Source organism: Gavialis gangeticus, unplaced genomic scaffold (genome assembly GCF_001723915.1).
Source record: "Gavialis gangeticus isolate Ggan-Ray unplaced genomic scaffold, GavGan_comp1, whole genome shotgun sequence".
Lineage (NCBI taxonomy): Eukaryota > Metazoa > Chordata > Crocodylia > Gavialidae > Gavialis > Gavialis gangeticus.
Window position 1 is genome coordinate 14,389,326 of NW_017728993.1, and position 10,929 is coordinate 14,400,254.

Genomic DNA, 10,929 nt, shown 5'->3' on the forward strand with positions numbered 1-10,929 from the left:
TAGCTTAGGGTGTATTTTTGCAGAGCACTAGCTCAAAAATGAAATCTAAACCAAAAAAGTATCCCCACTACACACTTTAAAACAAAAGGCAGCCAATAAAACAATGTAAGTACAAATGCTGCTTTTGTTTGGCTTTAACCTGTTTGTAGCTGGACGACCATACAAGGATGTTCGCTTGCAAATGCAAAGCAAAAAGGAAACAGAGATCCTTTTAAAAAAAGGCCACCCTCAACTCCCATAAAGAAGAGATAAGGAACTACGTGATATCCTCACCACACACAGAACTGAAGGTGACAGGCTACCTTCTTCGTGTCCCCTCATCCTTTGAGTCACATATGCATGCACGCTCAGTGCTTCCGCTGAGGCCGTGTTGGTCCAAAGTGAGATTCTGTAGCTCCTGTCTCCTACCAAAGGGGAATCCCTGACTCCTCGCCATCACATTTAGCCCACGCTTCATAGTCAGAGTAGCTTGGACCACTGTTGGATTGTTACTGGGCACCTGTAGAGCCTTTTACCCAGTTACAGTGGACTGCAAAAGCTTAAGCTTGGTCCTGTTGCCTGCCCCACCAACTCTAGAGCAGGTTCTCAGTGGGTTGTTCCACTGCAGTCATGGCCCGTTGCCCATTTCTCACAGCCGGGGACCTTGACCCTTCCCTAGACTGGCAGCAGTTCACTTCTCCATCATAAATCCTGAACCTGCAGATTGCTCCTCTCCTGACAGTGTTTTGATTTGTATCAGCATGGCCATTTTACAGAATATCTACCTCCCGCTGCCCCAAGATGTGATTTCCCATGACAGGGAGAACACAGCACTTCCTATAGCCACATTATTGTGCAGGCTGCCAGTCGCACAGTAAATGGCTCCTTGGCACTGCCACCCATAACAATGAGTGCTATCTGTCCCCTGGGCTCCCACAGCCAACAAGCATGCAACATCCAACCCTTTATGGCAAGACTGACGGGCTACAGCATGCAGGCTTCCCAAGAGACAGCAGCAAAGCAACAGATTTAATGGAAAAACAAGCTGAATACAAACTACTCCAGTCATGGAGCACTGCTATCAGCTCATTAGTATCCAGGGTTCCCTGATACCCCTTTGCCATACGGTTTGTGTTGCTTGGGATACTTTTACAAAGTCTGATTTTCCGTGCAGGGAAATGATCAGCAGAAGTCAGAGTGTTTTTGCTTTCAATACAGCTCATAAAGTCTGGCTTCGCTGAGCCCTCCAGCTGATGGCAAGATGCCAGTAGTGACTATAGCTTGAGAGCCTCTGTTTTTATGTTGATACCTATGGACTTAGAATAAAAACTTTCCAGAAGTACCTCGAGGCGTGAAAAGTGAGACTCATTGTCACAAGTAACGCAGGGTCTGTCATTGCAGTGAGTCTGGTGTGGTTTAGGCATATCCAAGGCAGCTTTAGACTAACTGGCTCAAACGCCAGTAGCAGTTTAGCATAGAGCTCAGCATGGGCTTCCAAACCAGCCTATGAAGCAGGGTGAATTAGTCTATACGGAGATCCAGGATGCCTGCTACTGGTACCCAAACTAGCCAGTTTAAAGATAGATTGCATATGTCTATATAACACTGCAATTGTGCAATCGCTGCTCCAACTACATTGTAGACATATTCTCAGGTACTTAGGAGCTAAGGCCAAGATTTTAAAAATCAGCAGGTGTCAATTTTGGGGTACCCTTTTTGAAAATCAAGTCCCTAAGGGCTCTTAAAATCACTTGAAAATAATAGCTGTGTCACTGAAAGGCAACAGAACATAACCTTCTCAGTGCCTATATCACTTCTGAAAACAAGTTTTAAAACCTAAATCACTTATATATGTACAGAAATGCAAACCTTAGCTGTACCTCTCTGGTTCCCCATGTATTTCAGTGGACATCCTTTGCAGTCCAAATAAATAACTGTTCTCTGCCCTACTGCCTGTAAAATGTAATGCATGTGCAATCATCAGCAGTTTCATTAAAAATCTGAAGGCTTTAAAATATATGGATTATCCACAGAATTCAGAAATCAGCAGCCTTGAGATCAGTCACCCTACTCTGATTAATCTGGATTTATTCCCTGAAAAGAGATTCTGATTGTAACAGTGGATTTACCTCTCCCTGTTCAGTTCATCACCAATATATTACAGATGGGAAGGGCAGGCTCTAAAGCAAACAGACTACGTAGAAATCTACAGAGTCCCAAGCACCTGGCACGCTCTGCAGATCATACACCACGTATGCTGATGTTTTCATAGCTGGGTGGTGGGGTAGCTCTTGGGTCATCCTGCAACTCCATCTCCAGCCGCACAGGTAAGCTCCTGAGCAGCTCGCTGTCTGAGGAGCTGCGTCTCCAGCTCCCTTGCCACATCTCATCCTCATCAACTACTTGGTGAACTGGCGGCGTATTCTCCTCCTTCCTGCCAGGAGGCTGTATGTAACCAAGGGTGCCTGCAGCCAGCCGGCAGCTCAGGGCTTCTTCATAGGTGGGGACAGCATTGGCGTCCCAGGTGCTGAAAGGAAAAGCAAAGCAAAACTGCATCAGGGGAAACCCAAGGGCTGTTAGTTTGTTGAAGAGAGTTTATAATGAAACACAAGCATTAACCTGCAAAGGTTCCAAAACACCTGGCTTCCAAGCAGAGAGGTCGGGTTTTTGTCATGTTACTCTGCTTAAATGTAGAAGGGGGCAAGGGAGGAGAAACCCACCACGACCCACTGCACAACAATAGTCACTCTTCTGCCACATGCTGGTCCCTCCAGTCAAGTGTGTAAAGCACATGGTGGTGGTGGCGGTGGTGATGGTGCTGGGCATACGGCCAGATCTCCAAAAAGCACTCAGCACCTAACAGCTTCCACTGAGCACTGCTGACACTCTGGCCCCCGGCACTGGTGGCATTTTCCTTGCAGGTCCCAGAAACCACGTGAAAGGGAAGATACACTCGTTCATACTGCTTTCCCATGCAGGTCACTGCAGACAGGAGGGGAGGCAATTCAAGAGACTGCTGATGTCTTAACGGATTACCCATGTCCTGAAAGAGGTTTTGAGGAACCCTGGCATAAGTGGCTGATGTACACAATACTTTGGTGCAATGCCACAAGGTACCTTGTGGTAGCGCATGTACCTGAAAAGTGAGAGACTGAATGCCTGAGTGGGGAAGAGGGCTGCATGATCAGGTCAGAGCAATGTGCAAGCTGCTGTTGATCTGCCTTAGGTCATACGGGTTTGTGTTTAGGAGACCTGGACACCTACAAATGAACCACACTTCTTCCAGTGCCTTTTCAAATCCCCCTCTCCCCTTATTCGCCTTTGTTTCTTATGGTGCCATCCTACACCGATTGTGCCTGCCTTCAGTGCCCCATTTGCATCTCCCACAAATGTCTTCCTAACTCACGAAATGTGCTGTTCAAGCTAATTCTTAAGGGCAATACCATTGCCTCAAATCCCTCTTCAGCAGCCACACTGGGAGGCCTGAAGGCCTGTGATGCCCGCCTTCTGCTGGGCTGAGCTGAATTTCTGGTTCTTTGGGTCTAAATTATACCAAGAGCCAGGACTCAGGCTGCCGGGCAAGGTACCTGCCTGACAGGCTTCCAAAGCAGCCTATAACAAGGGGCAACAGGTAAGCACAGCAAACGAAGGGAGAGAAAATGGAAGGCTGGAGGGTAGAGGAGCAAAGGCCCTAAGAGCAGTCAGGGTATGTAGGTCACTGCAGTAGAGCTGGGGCTTTCCAGTGCCTTTGGTTTGTGGCCTCAGATCCCCGGGGTGCTCCCATGCTACACATGCATAACAGCCACATTATTTTGAATGTTATTGTTCGTTTGCCCAGGTTAATCCTTAACCAACCGTCAGTGGGGAGGACCTGGGAAAAATACAATATTTGTGCTACTGGTCTCGCACTGCTGTTACTTTCAACCTCCTTTTGCTGAGTAAACACAGCTTGTGTACAGGTAAAACATTCACACAGCTCTTCACCTTCTCATTTCCCCTTTCCTGAAGGGAAGATGGTTATAAATGAGGGGGAAGCAAGTCAGACCACAACCACAAACCTCTCAGGCTGAGCCTATAAAAGGACATGGACTGAGATGTGATGGTTGTATGGCAGCAGTAGGACCTTGTGACACTGCTTTGCAGTTGGCAGACACAAAAAAGAAACCCCAAGGGGCTCCTTACAAACCAGGGGGCCCCGATTCATAGGGCCTTGGAAACTCAGACCGTGCAGACTTCTGTATGCAATAACAGGGAGGCAAGACCTGGGAATGGACTGTCATGGGAAGGCATACGTCAAGAGACTATCTTTTATTTTATTTAGCATATGCAGTTTCGGCATACTGTTTCCTTCATCTTAGGCAGTATCATCACCAGTGGGAAGAGCTTGAAGGCCACAGGTAGCAAAAGGACACAAGTCAGCGATGTGGGACATGGTTTGAACTTGTCCACAAGGGCATTTGTGATCATAGCGAGGGCCCGACTGGTATAGGTTTGAGGCATAGTGACCCCGTCCAGTTTGAAACCAGTTGAGAAGTGACTATTGTGAAGATGGAGTTCACTGCAGGGATTGAGGAGTTGGCAGTAGCTATGTACATCACCCTACTGTGTGTCAGTCCTGACCTAAAAGGATTGAGCCTCTTGAGGGTAGCCGTGCGGTACTGGAGAAGTCTCTAAAATGGAAAGTCCTGTATATAAATAATAGTGGGTATAGTGCCAGTAGATGGCATTCAAGCATTCTGTATTTGGCCAATGCCCAGCAAAAGGAATCCAAACCTAAGGTACCTACTTCTTATAGTCATGCACTTTCATATAACACTCCACATTGTTCCTGGGATTCGTAGAAACAGCCTGATTTTTGTTGCTGTGCACAACACATGGCTAACGGCCTGGAGCTTTTAATTTCAATACCTGAGAGGACAAGGCTGTCTGGCTCTCAGCTGGTTTAATTTTGGGTGAGGCAAAAATAGAGCTGGTCAAAACAATTCAGACAGAACATCTTACCCCTTCAGACTGTGCAGGTGCAGCAAAAGCAAGAGGTTTTGTGGAGATCGTCTGATTTTAACCAAGTGGAGGCCAGGCAGGTTTCTGAACAGCTCAACTGCCTGATTCCCCATCATGGTCCAACCCCATAGCTGCTGGGTTTGTGATGATAGCTTAGTGGCCCTTCTCACAGCTATAGCATTTGATTGGTGATGATTTTTCTCTTTAATTTTACTCATATTTAGTACACTTTGCTTCTATTTCAGGTGGGATTCATCATAAAGAAAAAGTATTTATAAGGATCCTGAGGCCCCCGGGGTCTGCAGCTTTGAAGCAACCTGTTGGCAGGCTTAGACCCATTCCCTTTTGCAGAGATCTTACAAATTTGGGGACAAAGGGGTTGTCCTGAATTACAGCAGGGAAAACATAATACTGAAGTTGTCTACAAAATGGAATAGCTGGTCTTTGCACAGCTCATCTGAAGTTTTCACATGTGAGTGCCAGCACAGCTAGTGTTCAGAGAGCTCTTTCTAAGCAGTTCTGCTCTCTTTCCTGCCCTGGGTGTATGTGGTGCTGGGTAGATAACCTCTGGGATTTTAGGGAAGAGCAGAAGGATGACTAACCTGGAGTGAGCCTGAGCCTAGCAGAGGTAACTGTTTGCACTTCAGCAGGTTCGAGCTGGTGTGGATCAATGCAGCTCTCCTGAACTGAACTGATTCAAGCCAGCTGAGAATCTGGCCTTCAGACTTTCAAATGCTTGCCAAAAAACAACTGGAGCAAGTGGAAGCTGTAGTTTGTGTTCCCGAGAGAGACATTTGCGGTAAGTGCCTCTGTTCCTTTTAGGCCTTTGATTTCTACAGCCCACTTTAATGAAGAAAACCTTTTCATGGTACAGCAAGACATTACTTTCCCTCTTGGCAGTTAATTTGTTTTCAAAAAACGCACCTAAAATGTCTCAAGGAGGGAGATAAAGCATGAGCACAGATGAGAAAAATGGCTTTGAGTCAGAACTAGGAACAAGTCTCTGAGGCTTTGTAGGATGCTTCATGCCTGGCTATGGGTGTAGACGACCACGTTTAGAGGGTTACTGCGAGTCCTTCCATAGCCTTCACAGGCACTAGGTCAGATCCTTAGTCTAGCTGTATTTCTGTATCACTTAGCATTTGGTTTGTGTTGATTTTGCTCTTTAGTTTTAGGCGGGGCATAACAAGCAGTTCCTGCACTGTGAGTTGTAGTCACAGCTGCTGCCACCATTCAAAATCAGCCCCACCTCCCCCTAGCTGTGCAGTATTCATATTTATTACCCTCTGCTTGTATTTCAGGTGGAGTTAATTGTACAAACAGGGAGCTTTGAGGACTGCATACTCCAGGCAGAAGAAAACTAGAGTCTGACTTAAAGAGTAGAGGAAGCAGGAGCCTGATGAGGGAGTTAGGTCTTCTGTCAAACACAGACATTTCACAGCATCCTTCCCCACCCGTGGCACAAGGATAGTGTCTGAGGCCTGCGTGTAGTCGAGCACAGCCACATGGCTGGAAGCTTTGGTTAAACCAGGGGTGTCAAACTCAGCTAGCCCCACAGGCTAGATAAGGACTGCTGGGCCAGTCTGCAAGCCAGACCAGGACTGACCCCCTGCTCAGCACCCACAACATTGGACCCAGCCCATGCACCATATGCAGCAAAGCCCTGGGCCTGGCTGTGCACGTGGCATGCAGGGGGGGTGTGCTATCCGTGGCACGCAGGCTGGACCCGACACTGCACAGGCAGCGCAGGAGGTCAGTCAGGGTGCCACATGCAAAGACCCACAGGCCAGACCATGTGGCTTCATGGGCTGGATCTGGCCCGTGATCCATATGTTCAACAACCCTGAGTTGCCAATTCCTGGTCTACTGAAAGAACTTGGGTATTCAGGTGGTGGCATGTGCCAGGAAATCAATCTCTGTTACAACAAATACAACGTGTCCAGCTCCATGGAGAGTTTAATCTGAGCAACAGGAAAAAAAAAGCCCCCAAATAAGCAATTGGGCAAATGGCAGAGATTTCCACAGGGCGTAGATGCAGCAGCCACACCGCAGGCTAATGCACAGCAAAGTTCCTAAAATAAGATTTCCATCCAATGCAGAGGAATGAAGCTGAGTGACACTAATTCATTTTCCCAGCCCTAATGGAGAGGAGGATTGTTGTTCCATGGCACATCTGTGCTGACCTGCCTGACACTTCCCAGTATTTTGCAGAGCTGTTCCCATCATCCTGGCAAAACACAGGCCAAATAAGAAGGATTGACTGCCCTGCCAGACCGTTTCAATGGAAAGGAGCTCCCCCCTCTCCCAGCAATTCCACCAGTCACACCATAGTGTTCTGCTTGCTGAAATCTGTCAGAGAGACTCAGTCTGATGATTGTTCTCTTGGGCTAAAAACAAGCACAAACGATGCTGGTCCAGCACATATGCATATGGAGAGAGCCAAACTGCGAAGTGAGCAAACACTACAAGGAACCACAGGGGCTTGATGCAATGAGCACAGAGAGGAAGTCTGCTGCAGACTGGGCAATGGGGAACACATCCGAACAGGAGCCTCCATGGCAGCAGTGGCTATCTCAGAATCACAGAAAATAGGGCTGGAAGAGACCTGGAGAGGATTTGGCAGGATCAACAATATTTCAGCCCTCCCTGACCAATATTTATCTACCAGGTCTTGAAAACCTCCAGTGATAGAACCTCCTTCATTAATCTATTCCGGTGGTAAACTATCCTTAGAGTAGAAATGTTTTGCTCATAATTAACATATTCTATGTTTGATGCAATACTTGTATGTTCTAAAATGATCAAACACTGCAGCAGCCACAGGGAAGGATTGGGACCGGGAGAGAGAGGCAGCATCCTTAGGTAGTTATCTCATGGTGGCACACGTTAGTGGGAATATCCCAACCCACACCCCCTCCATTCAAACTTCACAAGGGTCCAAAAAAGCCAAGACCTTGGCTTAAAGAAAGAGGATTGCATCTTTATAGCATGGGTCAGCAACATACAGCCCACAGGCCAGATCCGGCCCCCAAAGTCTCTAGATCTGGCCAGGAGGCTTTGACAGCATGTTGATGGCATGCATATCGTCACACTGGGACTAGGGCTACGCAGTGAGGAGCTGCGCCTGTGCCATAGCCAAAGAGCAGGAAGAAGCAGTTGTGGTGGCAGCAGTCAGGTCAAAACACCAGCCTGCATCGGACCCAAGACAGGATGTTCCAGTCCACAGCTGGATACTACTTTATGAGGGGGGTTTGCAACTTCAGGCTCACTTGAATCAGGTTTTCTACCTTTTCTCTTTGATCACAAGGGCTAGAAATTCACATTAATCATACAAATCTTCCAGTTTTAGGAGCTGGAGCTTAAAAACCTCCAGCAAATATGGCAAAATGAAATGAGAATAGTCATGAGCATTGGCAACAAGTGGGGCCACACTTCACTAACCCTATCTCCTTGGTGAGGAAGGCTGTTTGTTCTAGGCCTGGACAGTATTAAATCCACATAAAAGCTAAGTCTATGATCATTTAAATCTGCATATCTATTTTTAGGCTATGCACAGCCACAATGACAACTAGAACTAAAAACAAATGTGTTTGATGGAGAGGTCCTTAATGAGAATAATTTAAAGAACACAAGTCTGGAAGGAACCTCCCAGCTTATCAAACTGAGGACCTTATTTTCATAGGCAATGACAGCATACAAGCTTTTCCATGACCTGGTACTCTTCTTTTTTTAAAACGCAATTAGTTTTTTTGCCACCACTCTTCTACTGGAAGGCCCTCCCTGAACCTCATTGCTCTGCTGGCTTGAAACCTTGCTCTAATTCCCAATCGCAATTTATTCCCGGCCAGGTTCAACCCATTAAATGACCCAGTAGCAGACATGGCACTGACCTGCACGTCCATTTTTCAAGAGGCTCCACCGTGAAGTAGTGAAGGTCTCTAGGAAAGTGGTATTGATAGCGCTGAGACACCACCCTAGCATTTGCTTTCACAGACCACAGGAGCCCAAAGAGAAGGAGGATCCCGCCGATGCCACAGCAGAAGAAGCTGACGGACCTGAGCAACACATTAGAGGAGCTGGAGCTGGGGACCACTTCGGCTTCTCCGTGAGGCACAACCTGAGGGTCATTACTAGATGTGGGCTCCACCTCTCCATCGCTCCACCAGGCAAAACAAAGTGTTCCTGTCACCAGCAGGACAGCCCCAAGGATGGTCACTCCATAGCGGAAAGAAGCAGCAGCCATTCTACAGATGGAGGCCTAGGTATCAAACAGTTCAAAAGGAAAAAGTGACAGGGCCTATATCATGGAGTAAAGGAAAGGGATGGGGGTCAATAGGAACACTGTCCTGATTTCCAGAAGGGAAAGTCTCCCAGATAGGACAGTTGTCAAGCTTGGACCACTCTGCAGCTTTGACACCACCGTGTTTTCTTAACTTGCTTACTAGGGGCCAAACTCTGCCCTCATAAATGGAATTCCTACCACGACAAATGGAAACTACGCACATGTCTGAGGAAAGAAACGCAGGAACAAATATAGCTGCGGCTGTGGGTATGTGAACTTTCCTGTAGCCTTATAAATATCTTTATAGCTTAAAAGAAATCCTGATGTTCACAGCGAGGCTAAATGAAAGCCTAGAATTGTGGATCCCAGCAGTCAGCTCCAGGGACTTGCATAAATCTTGTCTTTGGATTTCATTCCCAACTTCCTCCCTCTTGGAAAAGTGCCAGATTGTTTTATGATCAAAGCAAAGCTCTTTGAAAGAGGTTAGGGGAAAGGACATAAATGTATGATGTCATCACTTCCAGATCAGTTAAAATGGTTCGTGTCTATGTAATCTCCTCTAAAAAGTGAATGCAGATAATAGGCCAGAGAGACGGCATGTATCCTGACACAGCTGAACGATAAAATACAGCTGCAAACAGAGCAGGCAGTGTGGCCCTCTTGCTCTCTGAAATAAAAGGGCCTAGCCCAATCTCTCAAAATTATGCAGACTAAGATGTATGCGTGTATTCTGGATGCAAGTGAGCTATTCACAAGACCCCATGCCCTCCACAGAGGTTCAACCTTTGATACGCAGTAATATTCAGAGACCTTGCAGCATTCTGGAAATTCTGCAGCAGTTTCATTTAAATAAGACACAGTATTTATTTGATATTAAATGTTATCTTTATGCTCTCCTGAAGTTGTAGTTTTTTCTACCAACAGTACATCACTTCAACCCAGGAGGTGCTATGGCGCTGTAGAGCTGGGGAAGGTACATTAGGGCAGCCGGCATCCTGAAATTATGGGGCAAGCAAATGAGCCAGATATTGCTACTGAAATAATCAGCAATGATATAAATACCAGAGCTAAGATCTGTGTTGTTATTAGAGTTCAGAGTTAACCACACACTGGGATCAACAGGAAAGTTCAAGCTGTGCAGGGCTATGGTTTCAACAGCCTCAGGGAGTCAACACCATATTAGTTGATTTGAAAGTATGAACAATGTAATCTTCAAAGCCATTATGGCCAGAAATAGGTTCTGAAGCACCATTCCCTAACATGGAAACGTCTCCATGGCTGTGGCACTGTGGGGCACAGGACACTCTTTCCAGGTGAGTTGGAGTTCGGTGGCTTTAAGCAACTCTTTCCAGCTGTTAAATGCAGAATGTTTGCCTCTGAAAAATGTAATGTTACCAGTGAAATGATCAAAAAAAGGGCGGTGACAAAACTATGCAGTTGATGAAACTTAGAATAAAAACAGGTGGCTTAAGCCACGTTCCCTCAACTGATTTGAAATCATCTTAAAGGATCACTGCTGTTCTTGAAGGACCCTTTCAAACATTACATTTTGCAGACCAGACTCTTCTAACTACACAGTTGTGTAGCCTCCACTATGACTCTCTCCCTGGATTTTTATAGCTGCCTTCAAAGGCCTCTTTTAGAATCATTTGGGGGGGGGGGGGTTT

General features: G+C 46.6%; 1 protein-coding gene across 1 annotated transcript in view; it reads right to left on the reverse strand.

Moving 5' to 3' along the window:
* Window positions 1-989: 989 nt before the first annotated feature.
* TMEM61 (transmembrane protein 61) overlaps window positions 990-10,929 on the reverse strand; it is an 18,796-nt gene continuing 8,856 nt past the window's right edge. Inside the window, exons 2-3 of the mRNA XM_019501241.1 lie at window positions 8,871-9,238; window positions 990-2,506 (exon numbers count right to left, since the gene is read on the reverse strand). Coding sequence (XP_019356786.1) covers window positions 2,221-2,506; window positions 8,871-9,223 — 639 coding nt within the window. The 5' untranslated portion in view covers window positions 9,224-9,238 and the 3' untranslated portion in view covers window positions 990-2,220. The remainder of the gene's footprint in view (window positions 2,507-8,870; window positions 9,239-10,929) is intronic.